The 19,881-nt window shown below is 35.3% G+C and overlaps 1 protein-coding gene across 2 annotated transcripts in view; it reads left to right on the top strand.

Annotated features, from left to right (window-relative positions):
* Ccdc158 (coiled-coil domain containing 158) overlaps nt 1-19,881 on the top strand; it is an 81,934-nt gene that overhangs the window by 18,166 nt on the left and 43,887 nt on the right. For both annotated transcript variants that reach the window (XM_058584228.1, XM_046459005.2), the window contains exons 5-12: nt 2,691-2,800; nt 2,998-3,325; nt 3,671-3,747; nt 4,860-4,970; nt 5,866-5,980; nt 12,968-13,087; nt 14,987-15,184; nt 16,321-16,803. In XM_058584228.1, the coding sequence (XP_058440211.1) occupies nt 2,691-2,800; nt 2,998-3,325; nt 3,671-3,747; nt 4,860-4,970; nt 5,866-5,980; nt 12,968-13,087; nt 14,987-15,184; nt 16,321-16,803 (1,542 nt within the window). The remainder of the gene's footprint in view (nt 1-2,690; nt 2,801-2,997; nt 3,326-3,670; nt 3,748-4,859; nt 4,971-5,865; nt 5,981-12,967; nt 13,088-14,986; nt 15,185-16,320; nt 16,804-19,881) is intronic.

Below are 19,881 nucleotides of genomic sequence, written 5' to 3'. Positions count from 1 at the left end.
ACTTTTCAGCATTGAACACAAGTAGGTGTTCTTTTCCTCCTTTATTTTTTTTTTCTTTTGGTACTGTGGATTGAACCTAGGACTTAGTGCATGCAAATAAGTACTCTACCACTGATCTATACTTTAGTCCAGGATTCTTTTACTCTTGAAGTACTTTTTAAAGTTTTTAATCTTTGTTTTTTGTGCTGGAGATTGAACCCAGAACCTTGTGCTTTGTAACCATATTTTAAATTTCTAAGACTTCTTTCCCATTCATTTTTTTGACATAGCATCATGCTCTTACATTGTGGTTGTAATATCTCTTTAATTTTTCTGCATATACAAGTTTTTGGAAGTGTTTTTCTGTTCCTTGCATTATATATCTTTGTTTCCTCTTTTTATGGATGTTTGCTTTTTTAAACTTGGTCTGTGCTTTTTATTTTAGAATCAGTGTTCAGTGGCCTTTTTTTCCTGTTCAGATGATTAGGCAATAAAAAAGCTGATGGACAATTCTCTAAGGCAGAGCTTGATGGCTTTGCTTTGGAATAATTAGCACCTAGTATAATAGCACCAGCTATTATACTAGGAGCCCACTCAGTGCCTGATTTTAGAAAGCTTGTGAATTTCTCTGTAGTTTGAACACAGGTAAATTTCTCTGTAGTTTATATTCAGGTGATGGTGAGTTGTGTTGTAGATGTTGGCCTTTGTGTTCTTTGTTTTAGGTTTTTTGTTTTTGTTTGTCTTTTTTTTTGGTGCTGGGGATTGAACCCAGGGCCTTGTACGTGCAAGGGAAGCACTCTACCAACTGATCTACATCTTCAGCCCTGGCTTTTGTGTTCTTGCTGGGGAAATTTCAGGCAAGACAGGAAATGTAGTAAAAGTACAGAGACGTTTATTAGGAAAGAAGGTACTTTCAAGAGGGAGGGAGAGTGGGTTGGTAGTCTCTAAGAGAAAAGAATGATCACATATCCCCTTTGTTCTCTAGTTTTATTGGGGGGGGGGTCTTAGAGAAGTTTCTAGAGATTTCTGCCCAGCTACCACCTTCCAACTTTTGAATGACTGTAGAATTGTAATAGATTTTAAGTCCTTAGACTTACCCACAGTTATCCAAACAAAAACCATGGAGGAAGTTTTATCATTTTAATGAGATTAAAATCATATGGTAAAGATCGAAAGACAACTCTTGATAAGGATCATAAATGTACTTCCTTCTGGGTAACTTGTGTTCTCATCAGCAGGGAGGAATCTTAGAATCAAGATTGAGAAATATAGCTCTTCAGGTAACCAGGTGTTTGTTGAGGAATACAATCTATCCTGTTGACTTAAGCCAGAGTAGGGCCAGAGTGGCTTTAGGTAAATTGCTTTTCAAGAGAAAATGTGAGCAATATCTAAGCTTTCTAGATGTCCTGAGGTGATGCTATCATAAAAAGTAGAGCTAATAATTAGCCAACTTGTATATATATATTTTTAATCATTGATAGAAAAGATGCATCTTGAACATGGAATTGTTTTACCTCTGGGCAGTATCAGAACTTGTTCATTTGTCTGGCAACAGAGGGCCAATCAGAAGCACACAGTGAAAGATGGGAGCAGGCGCTCAAGAATTTATGTTTTGATGTGAGCCATTGGTTATGTGCATCTTCTGGCTATATGATAGGAATACTTGAATTCACTGGGAACATGCATTCTTGCTAATATTTTAGAAGTAGAAATCTGATAATGAATCCTCTTAGAAACATGCTTGATGTATTCTGAGGTGTTTTTTTTTTTTGTTTTTGTTTTTGTTTTTTTTTTTGTCTCATTTTAAATAGAGCATTAAAGGAATGCATTTTCTGTCTAGAGACCTGTTGCCATTTTTGTCTTTAGGGAAATTTTTGTCCCCAAAAAGGACTACAATTTTTTTCTAACAGATTGTGTTAATGTAGTGTATTCTTGGTTATCAAAAATATTCATGTAGCTTTGGGATTTTGAATTGGTGACTCTTCATGATGTGTGGGAAAGCACTATATACTATGATCTCAATCATACAAATGGAATGTTGTATACATACATGTACAACCCGGAGGGACAGGTCCAGCTAAGCTGCTTGTGACTGACTGGATGAGTTGGTTCTTTGCTTTTGTTGTTTTCTGTTTTTACAATGCACACATTGACTTTTAAAAAATAAAATCTGTTTTAAAAACCTGAGAAGAGAGAGAGAGAGAGAGAGAGAGAGAGAGAGAGAGAGAGAGAGAGAGAGAGAGAGAGAGAGAGAGAGAAGGAAGGTAGGTAGGTGTGTGTCATGTCAGAACATAGATAAAGCGTATAAAATTATCCCATTGACTCCATGTTCTCACCACTCATGTCTAACTGTTATTTAGCAAGTTGGAGGTAGGGTTTGACTTTTCTGTATATATAATTTCAACCAGTTCTCCTATTTTAAGGAACAAAACATTCCCATTTTCATTTTGAGCCAGAAGCCAGATTTATTTTAGATTTGTTGTAAAGTGGAGAATGGATGAAAAGAAGCCAAGCTTGAGACAGGAAAATTAGTTAAGATATTCTTATATAGAGAGAAATGATTAATTGGGCTCTGAATTACAATGGCAAGGGAAGGGCATACTATGCCATAATGATAAATTAATAATACATAGCTTTTTGAAAATTGTTAGCTATAAGGAACTGTGTGTTACTAATGGAATTTAATTTGGTTTTGTTTTTTTTACCCCCAGAGCAATGAATTGCATGAGAAACAAAAATTTTATTTAAGGCAGTCAGTCATTGATTTGCAAACAAAACTTCAAGAAATGCAAATGGAGAGAGACGCCATGGCTGACATCAGGTTGGGATATGTTACCTGAATTTTTGTGTAGTGCTGGGGATGGAACCCAGGGCCTTCTGCATGCTAGATGAGCATTCTACCACTTAACTACATCCCAGCCCTGATTCTGTTTTATCCTTTGGAATAAAACTACTTGTGTGAATATGATATTCAATCTCATATTCAATATTACTTCTTTTCTTTCATTTATTGCACAGACGAAGGGAGAGTCAGTCCCAGGAGGATTTAAGAAATCAGCTTCAAACTACAGTTCATGAACTTGAAGCTGCCAAAAGCCTTAAGGAGAACATGTTAAAAGACAGCAATGCACAAATAGAGCAGCTCAGGAAAATGATGCTGAGTCACGAAGGAGCGCTTCAAGAAATCCGATCAATCTTAGTTGACTTTGAAGAAGGCTCAGGCAAGAAAATCTATGAACACGACAGCATGTCTACTGTGCACTTCCGCAGCTTGGGCTCAGCTGTTAGTAAAATCCTAAGAGAATTAGACACAGAAATTTCTTATCTGAAAGGGAGGATATTTCCAGTAAGTGGTGAGAACACTCCTTCAACTTTATGTTAAAATGCATTAAGAGAATAGTATTAGGCATGTATCTTTAAGGTTTTTAAAAGTAAGCCAAGTTCTCATTCTTGTTCTCTGGAATAATAGTAGCTACTTCCATAGTGATCTCTCTTACTAGGAAATTAATTTGCTTTCTCTGTATTGCTTCATGAAAGTAGATCCAGATTAAAAGATCTAGTAAAGTACAGGATTAGATTTACCTAATTTTAGTATTATTTGTATTTGCATCTCACTAAAGCATATCTTTAGCTGAAAAATCTCTAGATTTACCAGTACCTAAATCAGTGTCTCTTTTTTTAAAAAAACCAGGTGGAGGATCAGCTTGAAACATTGAAATCTGAATCACAGAACAAAATAGAGTTACTTCTTCAGCAACATCAAGATAGGTAGGTTTCTGTCTGGTCAGAAAGTTATAGTGAAACTACATCATAGTTTTACAGTCTTGCCTGCAAATCCAAAATCTTAAAAGCTCTGAGACCCAGAAGGTTTTTGTAGGTTTGTGGCAAACTCATGTTAAAAGGTTTTTTGGCACTTGTTAAAGCTTCACAGAAGGCATTCAAGGCAGTTGCAATAGTGCTTTTGCTCTAGGTAAGAAAGACTAAGCGCAATTCACAAACAACCAGCACAAGAGGAGGCTTATAAACAAGAACCAAGGTAAGGGGGTCAGTGGATGGAAAATTGTTAAAGGGAGACACAAGTGTTGGGGCATTTTTGCTAAGGGCAGGCCAAGGTCTTAGATATTTAGGCTGAGGGATGAGGAACCTGATCAGTTATCTAGTAGGAGGATATTAAAAGTGGGCTGGGCCCCAAACAGGAATTTAGCTAACTAAATTAAGGTCAAGCCTACTTAAAAGATGACTTAGAAGAGCCTAATTACTGATGGATACCTTAGAAGAGCCATTCATCCAGTGGATGGATGGATAAAGAAACTGTGGCATAGAAAACAGTGGATTATTCAGCCATAAAGAAAAATACAGTTATGGCATTTGCAGGAAAATAGATGGAACTAGAGACCATCATGTTAAGTGAAATAAGTCAAACTTAGAAAGTTAAGGAGCATATGTTTTTTCTCATATGTGGAAGCTAGAGAATAAAAAAGAATATAGGTGGTGATGGATCTCCTAAAAGTCAAAGGGAGATCAGGAGAGGAAAGGGACCAAGAGGTTGTTGATAAGCAGGGAGGAAGGGGGGAAATGCTGGGGAGTAATATTGGCCAAATTATATCATTATATTATATGCTATATAAATATGTAACAACAAATCCCATCAATATGTACAACTATAATGCACCAATAAAAAATGTGGAAAAAATTGGAGAATGTTGAAAATTATTAATTTTTGAAGTAATAAGAGATCCTGATATAGTCATGCAGAGACAATTTAGGTATAGTTCTAACCATTACATTTAGTTAGTTTCTCAGTTATTGGGAGTGATGAGTAGAAGAAATAGAGGTGAAATCTTCTGTATCAAATAACAATCACCATATTCTTTCTAAAGGATTGAGCAGTTGATAAGTGAACATGAAGTTGAAATCACAGCACTTACTGAGAAAGCCAGCAGTGCTCGAAGCCAAGCCAATAGTATCCAGAGTCAACTGGAAATCATTCAGTATGTGTCTTCATGGTTAAAAATTAATAATCATTCATCTTCATTTTAAAAATAATATGCTAATTAATACCATGTTCTAAGATCTTTCAAAAATTGCTTACTAATTGACTCCACAAGTGAAACTTTTCTAACACTCAAATGAACAGAAAAATGACAATATAAAAGATAATATAATCTGACAATATAAGAAATATTATTGCTAGTATTTGGACCTGTTGGAATTGCTGTTCTTTTTTTAAAAAAATTTCAGTTTATTTGTTTACTTATTTTTGGATTACTGGGATTGAACCTGGGGCCTCATGCATGCTGGGTAAACACTCTATCATTGAGCTATATCCCTAGCTCTTGGCTGTATTAATATTACAACAATAGGGTAAAGCAAATTATACCACATATATATAATTATATAAATAAATAATTATAAATAAAAACTAAATAATTATAGTTTCATATGCATATATGTTTACTTTATAAATATATATGAATGTGTAAATATATGTAAATATATATGTATATGAAACTATAATTTGAGATAGTATGTTTTGTATGGATATTTTTAAACATACAAAAACAGGAAAAAATAGTGTAATAAACTCATATACTTATTCAGCTTTGGCAGTTTATAGTTTTGAGCTGAAACTTTTCTTTCTTTTTTTTTTTTTTTTTGTGCTAGGGATCAAACCAGGGCCTTATATATGCTAATTATGCACTTTAGCATCAATTTATGCCCTCAGTTCTGAGCTAAAGCATTTGAGAAGCAATTTTATATAACAAAAACAATTAGCCTAATAATGCCACATGAAATAATTAGTGGTAGTGTCTAAGTGACACCCTAGGTATCACACTAATTCTTAGTTTTTTCTTTGCACTTATATTCCTTCTTAACCCTTTGTAGAGAACAAGCAAGAAACCAAAATTCAATGTATATGCGTCAGCTCAGTGAACTGGAATCTACTGTTTCTCAGCTTCGTTCTGAATTAAGGGAAGCCAGAAGGATGTATGAAGACAAAGTAAGTTTAGGTTTTGCTTTTCTGCTTCTAGGGACAAAAATCAATAATATATTTTTAATAGTTTACTTGAAAATAGGGATCAGAATAATAACTTCAAACTAAAATCAATTTATGAACTGGAATAAGAAGGTGATAAATTATATGTTAAATTATAAACATTTTTATTTAAATTGCACACATTAATTCATTATTAGAAAAACATTTTTGCCTACTTCAAATAAGTTTCTAAAAAACAAATTCAGGGGCAGGGGATGTAGTTCAGTGGTAGAGTTGCTTGCCTACTATGCAGGAGGCTCCGAGTTTAATCCCCAGCACCATGAAAATAAATAGATAAATAATTTAAAAATAGGACCATCTGAATTATTCTTACAAGGTTTAGCTTTAGTAAATACTTCAAAACCAATTGGTCTACTACCCCTCACACTCAATATTTGGGGGGGCCTGCCTCCTTTCTTACTTTTAAACTCTTAATAATTATTGTTTGGTTAGCAAACTGAACTTTAAGGTTAATTAAACTAATTAAATAAAATAATGATTAATTAGGAAAATAAATCTTCATCTCTCAACATGTAATTTCTATTAAGCCCAGATATTAACTAATGTTTCATATTCTGCTTCTGTTCTTTTTTTTTAACATACCTAAAGGGAAGTTATTCAATATCGTTATCAACCACTTATTCAGAGCTTATATCCTTGTTAGTTTTGATAATTTTTAAGACAGTAAAATCTTAAAAAACAAGCAAAGAACTGCCATTCAGAAGAGCTCATGTTCTTTATTCCCTGTGAGAAGGGTTACCATCATTGATGTTTGACTGTAATGGTCATAGTTTATGCCTGCTATCCCAGTGACTTGTTTTGTAATTGCTTAGCTTTCATCTCCTAAGTGTCCCAGTTTGGAAAATAAATCTATCTTTGTAGTCCTGTGCATAAGAGATCCTGGTATAGTCATGCAAAGACAATTTAGGTATAGTTCTAACCATTACATTTAGTTAGTTTCTCAACACCTAAGCTATTGGGAGTGATGAGTAGAAGAAATAGAGTATAGGGAAGTCAGGCTGGGGTTGTGGCTCAACAGTAGAGCGCTTGCCTAGCAGCCTAGCATGTACAACACCCTAGGTTCAATCCTCAGTACCCACATAAAAATTTAAAAAAAAAAAAAAAGACAAAGGTATTTGTCCAACTACAACTAAAAAATAAATATTTAAAAAAGGGGAAGTCACCTGACTCCTTTTATGAAATGAAATCAGTTCTGTAGGTAACATTATGGGGGAAAAGGCTCTGCTTAGGAAGAATTGAATATCTGGCAGCACTAATCTTTCCAGACCATTGACCTTTGGGCAATTTTAATTTCCAATGGCACTCCCGCACTGACCACAGGAGGGGGCTGTTTTTCCTTATATCAAGCTTAAAAACTAGACCTTGACCTTTAACCTCTGTGGTAAAACTAAGACTGGAAAATTTAGCAGTAAAGAGTAACATGAAATTGTATAATCTCAGTAATAGATTTAGATTCTGTACAGATCTATCTTTCAGATGTTTTTAATCACTTCTCATAGGAAGAACTATAATTCATCTTATGACCCAATACAAACCCAAGCAAATGAACCAATTTTATAAAACAATATTTACCCTATTACATGTGAGTCAGTTTCTCTTCTCAGATGCTAATTTGAAGCTCATTAAAATGATCTAATTATTTACTGATGAGTTGAAGTTTGAATGAAACTGTCTCTTTTATTAACCTCCTTGCATAGCTCTTAGCCTAAATCCTTGTGGCAGGGTAATTTCAACTACTACCACTTCCAGGCTACCCTGAGAGACTAAGAAGCAAAAGCCCAGAGAGTAGCATTTATTCTTTCTGGCTTCTCTGAGGTCTCCTTTTTGTGTTCTAGTTTCTTTTCTCAGGACAAGCTTTTTGCCTGATGCTTGCTAGCAGGAATACTCACCCTAATCTGGATAGACTAAGTCTACACAGAGGGCATGACCTTACCATAGAGAGCATAGAACACAAGGATGGTCATGATTTCAGTACATCATGGTCTGGGAGGATACTGTATTGCTTGGGTCTAGTGGAGGTTGGCACATTGGCATAAGTAATAGCTAATAATCTGACAGTGAGAGAGGATGATTACATTACATCCAGTACAATAACTGATACTCAAGACTACACAAATCATTTTGAAAAGACTATTAATAATTTAATGACAGATTAAACCCTTTGAAAAGTCACAAAGTGCCAAATAGAGCTCGGCTTATGTTTTCTTACATAGTTTATAATGCTGTAGCTTTCCATTATAGCCTTGTTTGGAAAAATTAAACCATCATATATAAACCTCACCTATTATTTGCTAATTTACATATGATCTAACATATAGTATCATGTTGATAAACTGTAAATCAGGACATGGTGGTAAATTTTAACAAATACTAAAATATTCATCTTAGGAATAAAAAAAAAAAGTTCCTGAGTTTTTATAAGCCTTATCTTTGACATTGTAGAAGCATAAACTTCAGAGGAAGGACTGCAGACTTTTTACATGAACATTTGTTTTGGGGTCATATAGATAAAAACATTAGAATCATTGTCTTAGCTTGCTCTAATATAAACAATGGATCACCAAAAATTTTGACAGTCTTACATAGTAAACAGTTAATAGAATAGGAGGGCTTATTGGCTTAACTAGTTTTAACTGAGATCACTGAGATGTTGCTAATACAGCATAGTGGACTTTATAGAGCCAGTACCTGGTTAATAGTTAACTAGGCTGTATTAATAGTAACTCTCTTTCATTTTGTCAGGAAACACAAAGAGATAATTATCGGCCATGTTAATATAGAGTTAAATATACTTTGGCCTGAAATGGCATTAGTACATGGTATAGCTGAGCAAGGAAAATCAAGCAAGTTAACAAAATGGATTTCATTTTGGGGCCACGAAAATTCTATTATTATGAAATATTTTGTTATAATAAATACAGAATTGAAAAAGCAAATTCTTCTACTTTCTTTTATTTTCATATGCCTTGACTTTATATTGCCTAAACCTATGAAAACATTAAAATCTATTTTCTGCTGCTTTGGTGCATATTTTAGTATATACTATCCAAAGAACAATAAGAAAAAAAGGATCAAAGAAAATAGTATATAAAAGCTGTAATAATTAAAAGTTAAATTTGTGAAAAAAAACTATAGGGTGTTTTGATATTGTACATAATCCTACTTTATCAAAGGCAATGTTTTTTTGTGAGATCAGAGTCCTCCATTTAAAATAGAAAAGCATTGGTCTGGGGACATGGCTTAGTGGCAGAGCAAGTGTATAGCATATGCAAGGCCCTGGATTACATCCCCAGCACCCAAAATGATGATGATGATGATGATGATGATGATGTTGATAGTTTTAATTGTAAAAGAAAGAGTTAACTGTTTTTTAAAAAAATTGATGGTACAATAGATCTGAACAAAACTAGAATTCCTGAATTAAGAGAAAACTCATTCAGGAGGGTAATGTTTCTCCTCAGATTCACAAATTATTTTCATATTGTAAAAATAGAAATTATGTTACAAAGAAAATTTTAGATGTAGCTTTTGGAGCTGACATAAGTGTTTTGCTGTAATGCTGTTTTCTATTCTTCTCTTTCCATTTTAGGAGAACCTCCAGAATTCCCCTTTTCGAATTTGGACCAGTAGAAGCTGTCACTATTGGCTCTGTAGATTTGGCTTTACTCTTTAACTTTCGCTTTTTGACAACAAAAATATATCATGATCTTGATTCTAAGTTTATTTTTCTAATTTTGAAAGCAGTTGGGGCTGAATTTCATTCATACTTAAAAAGTGAAGATTTAGTAGCACTGGCTGGAGCAGGAAGATTCTATGCAAATGCTTTGCATAGTTCTGCCAATGCACCTTCATGCTGACCTGCATTATTCCTCATTATGCAGTGCCTGTGTTTTGGAGTTTTTTAGCACAGAAAAAAAATCAAAACAAAACAAAACAAAAACACCATTTAAATAATTTTACATGATTTGATATGATTGGTAATATCTCTAAAATCAATGCAAGATTAGAATGAAATTCCAATACCCATTGTCCAGTGATTCAAACCAAAAAGTGGATTCATAGATGGTAAAAGGGAAAACCAGTGCTGCTATCTAAAAAGAAAAGAAAAAAACAAAACAAAACAAATAAAACCAAACAACAACAACAACAGAAAAAAAAACCTTTACTGCATCTCAGATATCAGTATGTTTCTGGATATTCTAAAAGGCTTTTCTTTGTAGTATTTTTTACAGCTGTTTGTATCAGCTTAGCTGCTACTTCAATGGTTTTCCCTTTCACTGTCCATTTATCTTTTTAATTAATTCATCATATAAATATTTTTATTCTTAAAAAGTGAAAGGTAAAAGCAGAGCTATAGCAGCTGAGTCAATACTGACAGCTACAAAACTATGTTCCTGCAGGGGTCTGGAGGAACTTCTGATATTTAATGAAAAGATGGAAAGATAAGATATGGCCCATTCTTGCCTTCTTTCCCTCCCTTATTTCCTCCCTTCCTCTATTTTGGTCTCATAGATTTTATCATCAAGTTTGAAGTTATAAAATGGTCATGCAGCCTTTATTTAAAAAGTAAAAACAGACCAAAGAAAGTATATTTTAATTTGAACTTGTAAAGCACACATTGCCCAAGGACAGAAACAGTTTATGCCAAGCTAGGAGTAGAAAATATGTGCTTTAGTCACATGATTAACTCACATTAAAAGTATTGAATTTATAGCTCAAAATCAAGTGGAAAATAAAGAACTTCAAATGACATTATTATTATTGTGTGAAAAATATTAGAAACAGAATTGAAAGGAACATGAGATCATCTGGATTTTCTTTTCAAATTATATGTGAAAAAACTTGAGATAGAGAAGTTATGTGACAGAGGATGAGAACCTAAGGTGTTTTGACTCTTAATGTGATCTTAACTGCCTCTTGGATCATGTTTGTTTGTCCATATCTTGCCAGGGAAATATGGTAACTGTGTGATAGGACAAGTTTGTGGTTCTTCCCGAAAGTATTCTTTTTGTTATTATTTTGTGGTGTTGGGGATTGAACCCAGGGCCTCATACATGCTAGGCTAGTTTTTAACCACTGAGATATATCTCAGCCAAACCTAAATCTTAATATCTTTACCAACTATGTGCTGGTCTTCCATAATAATGATAAAATTGAAGAGATGATGTTAACTGGTATTATTCATTCATTGTTTTCTCAAGAAGTTACTTATGCTACCGAGTTATGCTTTTGAGACTAAATATGTGTGTGTGTGTATTGTGTATGTGTGTGTGTGTGAGTGAGAACTATATATGACTTCAAAGGATTATAAGAGTAAAAAGTAACTTTTTTGTGTGTGGTGCTGAGAATTGAACTCAGGGCTCTACCATTGAGCTACATCCCCAGCCCCAAGTACTTCTGTATGAGATTATTAGAGTCTAGGTACATATTTTAATCAATAGTATTTTATTTATACCTAATCTTGTGAAATACATTTTTATATATGATATATAATCAATGTAACATCAATTTAAAAATATATTCAATGTAATATTAAATCTGTATCCTGATCCCTGTAGGCTATAATACACTACAGGTAAATATAAAACTGTTTGATAGTCTTATTCTTAAGTCATATATATACATGTTAATATGTTTATAGAAATATACCATATGTATTCATGCTTATTATGTATCAAATAAATGGTTGCAGATATATATATATATATAAAATGTTTTTGAATGTATGTTCAGTTAATAAATGAAGATGTTAAATGCAAGTAAAAATAAACTAGAAAGTCATCCAAAAAAGTTTGTGTTGGTCATATGTTCTCTAGATAGAGAGGTTTAAGTATAGTTCATCATCTCAAACCGTTTCATTCTTGACATAGTAGATTTGGAAGTCTAATGAATAGATGCTTTAGAAGTAGGAGGAAATATAGAATGCTTATACAGATATGAAAGATTTCTCATCACTAGAAAGTAGATAATAATATTGTGGATATCATTGCTAGAGGTCAGGTGTGCTATGTAACACTAAGTATCAACATATTTTCATTGTTTTAATATTTTATTATCTAAGTTGTGGTATGTGTGGCTCATTTAAAATCCAAACCTTGAGTCTCCTGGTCAGATAATTGGCTTAGAGGATGCTGCATGCTACACCCAGAAGTTCAGAGCTTTAGAAACATTATTAACAGGTAGCCTCTGTCCTCCATTGAGGTAATACAAGCTGAGGACTTGAGGAAATAAAATGTTTGGTGCTCCTTTTGTTTGCTGCCAATGGTACAATGGAATAAATTTTTCTCTCTACTAAATAGATCAAACAGCTACCCTGTCTGTGAGAAAAAAATTATATGCATATTACAGTCTTTAAAATTGGTACTGTTAACCCCATTTTATAGTTGAAGAGAATGAGGATTAAAATGGTTAAATCAATTTTTCAACTGTAATAAAATATATATATTTGGCCAAACTTTCAAAATATAACTATATAATGATGACAATAGCTATAATATCTATCATTCATTCTTTTATTTTCAGTGTTTTTTAGTATTGAAACTGATATTCTAAAACAAAATGGCTCTTGTAAGTATAATACAGTTCATTTGTGTAGCAACCAGCATGCTATCAGTGCCACAGTAAGCTTCCTTAAATACCAAATTACAGAACATATCATGACAGAACATAAAACTCTGAGTAGTATGAATATGAGAGGAGTATTATAGATAATGTTCAAACCAAACAGTACCAAATATTTTGTCTTGTCTGATTTTCCTGATTAATTCTGCATAAATCCTAAACTTAGAAAACTTTGAAAAACTTATCACAATAAACTTATATTTGCCCTCAACATAATGCTGTTTGCTTTCCAAAGATCATGTTTGGTTTTTTTTTTTTTTTTTTTTTGACTCACTGGCATAGTCAGACTGATTTATGTTCTTCTTTTAGATAGAAGATCTGGAGAAGCAATTAGTCCTTGCCAACTCTGAGCTCACTGAAGCACGTACAGAACGGGATCAGTTCAGTCAGGAATCTGGAAATTTGGATGATCAACTTCAAAAGCTATTGGTAAGATTATGCTCTAAAATATGAATAAGATTGATTCTGGGAAATTTTTCATCAAAATATTTTTAAAAACTAGTTTTCTTTATAAAATCATAAATTTTACAAAATATTGTACACACATAATAGACTATCAGATCACATGTTGTATGTAAAACAATGTTCTGTGTACTTTAATTTTTTTTTAAGCAGAGCTGTTATTGTGTAGGGAAATAGGGATCTTCAAGCAGCCAGTCTTTTTCATTTATTTATTTTTAGTTGTCGATGGACTTTTATTAATTTATTTATATGTGGTGCTGAGAATTGAACCCAGTGCTTCACCCATGCCAGGCAAGCACTCCACCACTGAGCCACAGCCCCAACCCACCAGCCACGGTCTTTTAATTAGAACTGTATTCTACTAAGTTGAAGTAGTGTTAAGTGTTCATTTTAAAGCTAAATATCAAACACATGCAAATTTTGTCTGTAGAAATTTTGAATGGATGTTTAGAGGGGATTTTTAGAAAAAGAAACTGGCAGTAGGATTGTGATAGTAGTGAAGCAGTCTATCTGTTAGAGGTACTGCAGGTTGAACTATCCTAGGAAAGGAAATGTCCCAGCCTCCTTTGGGTGGTATCAGTGGTATAGCAGAATAAATTTCTCTCCCTGTCAAGCCCCATGCTAGGGCATCATGCTCTGCTGGAAAAGCCATCATCCTTTCTGCACTGACAGGGGTGATAGACTGTGGTAAAGGTGGAACTGACAAGTGTGTGCCAGGAACACTACACTGTGGGAGAATCCTGTTGGATGTTCCCTAATGCTCTCCTATCTTGGAGAATGCTGGGCGAGGTCACACATGCCTGTAATTCCAGTGACTCCTCAGCAGACAGAAGGATCACAAGTTGAGATCAGCCTCAACAACTTAGCAGTGCCCTCAGAAACTTGGCAAGACCCTCTCTACTCAGTCCCCCACCAAAATTGCATATGCCCCCTCCCTGTTTTTTCTTCCTCATCTTTGTATCTCCAAGCTGTTCTCAAATTCTAACTCAAATCTTTCTGAAACATTTCTATTTCTTTAGTGAAATTCTTTCTGATATATCTTATTTGTCCATAATGAAAATCACTTCCTTTTTGAGTGTTTATGTGTATGTCATCTTCCTTTTGGGTGATAAATCCTTTGAAGGTCAGTGTGCCTTTGTTCCTCATACTCAGTATAGATATTTGAAAACAGTAAACACTCACTGTATATTTTTCTGAGTGACTGAAAAGAGGTCATTCTGTTCACAGTCCAGATGCTGCTATTCTGCCATTTCCAAGTTACTGTTGTTATTCTTTAAGCTTTTGAGCATTTCTTTATTGCAGGAGCACACTTGATGTGAAACATCAAGTTTTGTTATAAAATTCAAGACTTAAACACAGGATGACTTTAAAAATCTATTGTAATTTCCTTTGCAGCATATATTATTTGAAGTCTAGTTCCTTGAAATTAATTTGTAATGCTATTTTTTTGATGTGTTTGTGTGGTGCTGGGGATTGAATCCAAGGCCACAAGCATGCTAAACACAGAGCTCTTCCAGTGAGCTACATGCACAGCCCTTGTAATGCCACATATTTTAGGTAAGCAAAACATTAACTTATTTTTTGAGAAAATAATCACACTTAATCAAGCTATTAAAAAGGAATCAGATTCCAAAGATCAAAGGTTTTTCAAATGATATAACTCCAAAAACAAAAGAGTTACATTTTAATTATTTAATACCAAGTAGAGGAGGGGAGAACATGCATTCTTATTTCTTTGGTTGTGTGTGTGTGTGTTTGTCTGTCTGTCTATGGTACTGGGGACTGAACCCAGAGCCTCCCACATACTGGGCAAATGTTCTGCCACTGAGCTATATCCCCAACACAGCACATTCCTCACTCTTTTAGGCAGACCTGCACAAGAGGGAGAAGGAGCTGAGTCTGGAGAAGGAGCAGAACAAACGGCTGTGGGACCGAGACACGGGCAATAGCATCACCATTGACCACCTGCGTCGTGAGCTGGATGACAGGAACATGGAGGTGCAGCGCCTGGAGGCCCTGCTCAAGGCCATGAAGAGCGAGTGTCAGGGCCAGATGGAGCGGCAGGTCAGAGCATTCAGGCTGTGCCCCACCAGGTGGCCTCTGCTGGGGGAAGAATGTATTTTATGTCTACTGGTGCCAGTTTTCTTCTTTTATAAATGGGCCTAAAATAGCTCTAAAATAAAACTATGGATTCTATGAGCAATTTTTAAAAACCTGGTATTTATTTCCATATTTTGACCACTTGTCAAACTAAATATGTTAGACTTTATCTCATTTGTATATTGGTGAAAAATTGAACTCCACTACAACTACCTTTTTATTTTCACCAAGAAATTGGTAACCTAATAATTACTTACTTCTGCTACAGAAAAGCTCAAGCTATCAGGAAATATTGAGGAATAGCAGGGTTGAAGGTTTACAACAGATTTTTTGTTGGTTTGTTTTTGCTTTTCCCTCAAAAGAGATTTTCCCTTCATCCTTGCCTCCCCTGATTGAGACTGATGGGTGTGCACCATTCCAATGCACTAGTAGCAAGATGTGGACTGCTCTCTTAACAGCTGTGTATTTTCAATTCAATGCCAGTTACTTCCTCAGAGACATAAAATGTACCTCACAATGTGTAAACTTCCCAAAGTGTGAAAGTAAACAAAGTGACCCATCTTGGCTTAGACCCCAGGGAAAATCATTTCCCTATTCTCTGGCTTAACTTCATCTAGAAGATAGAAGAACCAATTGGAAGTTATAATCTTACCTTTTCTATATAAGGACCAGAGAATGTGAATGTGTATTGGATAAAAGCCATTATTCCTTTTCCCCTCAGAGGTCAAATTAAGGGAAGGCTGGAGCAAAATAGAAAATAAGGGCATTTATCATCACTTACTACCCTTCCCCTCATCACCAGTGTTATCTTAATCTAGAGTAGTATTGAAAGCATCCTCAGAGGAATTTCCAACCCTCCTCTCCTGGAAATCCATTACTGAGAAGCATCCTTATTTGAGGCCTCTCCACCTTTGTCTAACACACTCGTAGGTCTTACACGTACTGTCAACCTGGGGTTCTGACAGAAAATTATTTGAATTAGTAAATCACACTTTATCCAAACCATGATTTCATACTTTTGAGTTAAATTGTTACAGATCCTGAGGTTGCTCATACCTATCCTCCCAAATCCAGGAAACTCTCTTTTCTTTAACAATCAGATGGCAGCGATTCAGGGGAAGAATGAGAGTCTAGAGAAAGTGTCCTCCTTGACTGCTCAGCTCGAATCCACCAAAGAGATGCTCCGCAAAGTAGTGGAAGAGCTGACGGCCAAGAAAATGACTCTGGAGAGCTCAGAGAGGACAGTGTCTGATCTGACAGCTTCCCTCCAAGAAAAAGAGCGAGCCATCGAGGCTACCAATGCAGAGATCACAAAGCTCCGCTCCCGGGTGGACTTGAAATTGCAGGAACTACAGCACTTGAAAAATGAAGGGGATCACCTCAGAAATGTGCAGACGGAATGTGAGGCTCTCAAGCTGCAGATGGCAGAAAAGGACAAGGTGATTGAAATTTTGCGCCAGCAGATTGAAAACATGACACAGTTGGTGGGCCAGCATGGACGGACTGCTGGTGCTATGCAAGTCGAAAAGGCTCAGCTGGAGAAAGAGATTAATGATAGGAGACTGGAACTACAGGAATTTAAGGTCTGTATGGTATTTTTTGTTGGCTTAACTTCTGAAATTTCTTCTTTCTTGTAAGGAAGTATAATCTAATTTATTGCAAAAGGGGTTCTTGTTGACTGTGGATTTTCTGAAATAGAAAGGATTTGTGTCTGTGTGTACTTTTTTGAGAAAAGTATCATACCTTTATGAGATTCCAAAGGAGTGTATATCCCCAAAATGGTTCAGAATCACAAGTACAAAAAAAAAATCAAATAATTCACCTACTCTAATGCCATAGTTTGATATTTTCTCCCTTTTTAGACAGGCCTAAGTTTGAATATCATCTACCAGTACATAATAATATAACATTGGACTGTTCATTGAATATCAGCATCTATGTCTATTAAACAAAACAAAACAAAACACAAAAACAAAAGAGATACCAACAACTTTATTTGGTTGCTATGAGTCTTACATCAGAAGATATCTATCAAGGGCTTAGCCTAGATCTTGGCCTATATAAGGTGTTCAGCAAGTATTAATTCCTTCTCCCATTCCATTTTATTTCTGACCTTTATAATATGTTACTTGTTCCTGTTCTAACCTGGATTATCACATTCTATATTGTGCTATATGTATGTGTGTATATGTGTGTTCAAAAAGAAACAATGGTCTCTTCCCTTACCAAACTATAGGCTTCCTAAAGCAGGGTGCACATCTTATTCATCTTTGTTTTTCCTTCCCTGTGTCACTTTGCCTTGCCTCCCAGAAGATCCTTAGTAAATATTTATCAAAATTTAAAATGGTTGGCTAAGTGTGGTGTTCCACACCTATAATTTCAGTGACTTAGGAGTCTGAGGAGAATTCAAAGTTGAAGGCCAGCCTTAGCAACTTAGCAAGGCTCTGACTTGGTAATAAGAGACAACAGAAACTTTAGGTGCTTCCTTTTCCTCATTCTAAAAATAGGGCCAGCAATAAATTATTATCTATATTAGGGAAATAATTAATTGCATAACAATTTAAACTTTTCTATTGTTTAAACTTATATTGATTATATTTTTTAAATAGCCAAACTCACCATGAAAGGGACACATACAGACTTATCATTTTTCTTTTTTTTTCTTCTTTTTTTTAACTGAACATATAGACTTTTTATTATCATTATTGCCTGAACAATACAGTATAACAACTGCTTACATAGCATTTACATTGTATTGGGTATTATAAGCCTTCTGGAGATTATTTGAAGTCTATAGAGAATGTGCTCAGATTTTATGCATTTTATATCAGAGATTTGATCATCCAAGGATTTTGGTATCTGAAGGTGGTCCCAAAACCAAAGCTTCATGATACTGAAGGATATCTGCACTTGGAAAAACCTCTATAAATACTCTGTCCCTTATGTTAATCATCTTTTCATCAATATGACAAGATTCCTGAGAAAAACAAAATTCCTGAGGAAAAAAAATATTTGGGGTCACTGTTTCAGAGATTACAGACCACGGTTTCTTGGTCCTGTTGCCTCCATGCCTGCTGCAAGGCAGTATATCATGGGAGTGTAGGTTGAGGAGATTCAGGCTTATCATTTTTCTTTTTTTTTTTTTTTTTTTTTTTTTTTTTTTTTTTTTTTTATTGGTTGCTTATCATTTTTCAATGGTAACCCTACAATGAAAACTTTAGGACAGACTTGCATGCAAGATAGAACATATTTAGGGAGAAGAATGATTGTCCCACCTTCTTGCCTAGGAAGATAGATTGTTAGTGTTAAAGTGACAAATAGAAGAATCCCACTGAGTCCGAAACTCTAAAGATGTATTCAATTTAATCTTTATGATGGAGGCACATATGATGATGAAACTGAGACACAGAAAGATTAAATAACTTGCTGGAAGGCAGCACTGCTTTGAGACTTGATCCTAGACAGTATATGAGTAGGTATTACTGCTCAGCCAGAATCCCCTGGAAACTTGTTAAAGGCAGGCTGCTGGGCCCCACTACAGAATTTCTGAATCATTAGGTCTAAAACTGGGCTTGAGCCTTAGTGTTTCTGAACAAGCTTCCAGAAGATGCTGATAACTGCTAGTCCAGAGAGCACACGTCAAAACCTATGTTAGCACCTCACTGGAGTGTGGATCACCATGAGCAGAATTGCTCATCAAAGTGTCAGAGAAGTGGGTACTTGAAATGGGAAGAGACTAGGCAGAGAGGAGGAAGCAAGACATTAAAGCAAAGAAAGTGAAGCTGAGTCTAGATTAGCCTGGAGGTGGTGTAGGAGCTGGTAAGGGTTTTAGGTGGAGAAGAGGGGTGACATGAAAATGGCAATGTTAGAAGTAGATTAGGTGACATCAGTACAGAGAAGTGGATTGAAGAGGTTGAAACCAATCTTCCCATATACCTAGCTAGAACAGCTGAGAGTTCCTAAGTGAAAAGAATTTCATGTAGATGCAAAAAAAAAAAAAAAAAAAAAAGTCAAACACTAAAGCTCTAATGCATCATCCATTTCCCTCCAAGGTCAGATAGGGAAAGGAAGGGGAATTATTGCCCTAAAAACTGCGGTTTCTCTCACCTCTTTAGGCTGGGTACTGTACACATGGACAACAGAGAAGCAGAGTGAGCCTTCTCCTAATTACCATGGCTGCTCAAAGCTGGACCCTTTCTTAGATGATGTAGAAAGAACCAAATGTTATCAGCTGGTTTAAGAGGTAGAAGAGGAGTGGCACATGCCTAGGATGTGTTGTGATGCCTCAGGGTGCCCCAGGGAGAGCCCTCCCCTCCCTCACCCTCTGAGGCCAGCAACATTTCATGTGTCATTTACCTGATTACTAGGCAGTGATCAGGTAGCCCTTTTAGGGCCTTCACTTTTCAAGCCCATTACAGGTGGGCGGTGAAATAAGCCAGGAGTACCCCAGTGATCCTTTTTGCATCAGCTAAATGCTTATAGTGTGTTTACTGTTCAAATACAGCATCAGCCTCCACATCTACACTATTATCACAGTTATATTACATTGGCTTGTATTGCATTATACTTAACTCATTATTTGAGTCAGTTTTGCATTGCTGTGACCAAAGTGCCTGACAAGAACAACTTAGAGGAGGAAAAGTTTCTTTAGGGCTCACAGT

This window comes from Marmota monax, unplaced genomic scaffold (assembly GCF_021218885.2).
Source record: "Marmota monax isolate L192 unplaced genomic scaffold, Marmota_monax_Labrador192_F-V1.1 WCK01_AAM20220418_F8-fsc00112, whole genome shotgun sequence".
Taxonomy (NCBI): Eukaryota; Metazoa; Chordata; class Mammalia; order Rodentia; family Sciuridae; genus Marmota; species Marmota monax.
The sequence above is the reverse complement of the archived record's forward strand: the minus strand, read 5'-3'. Positions and strand labels throughout refer to the sequence as shown.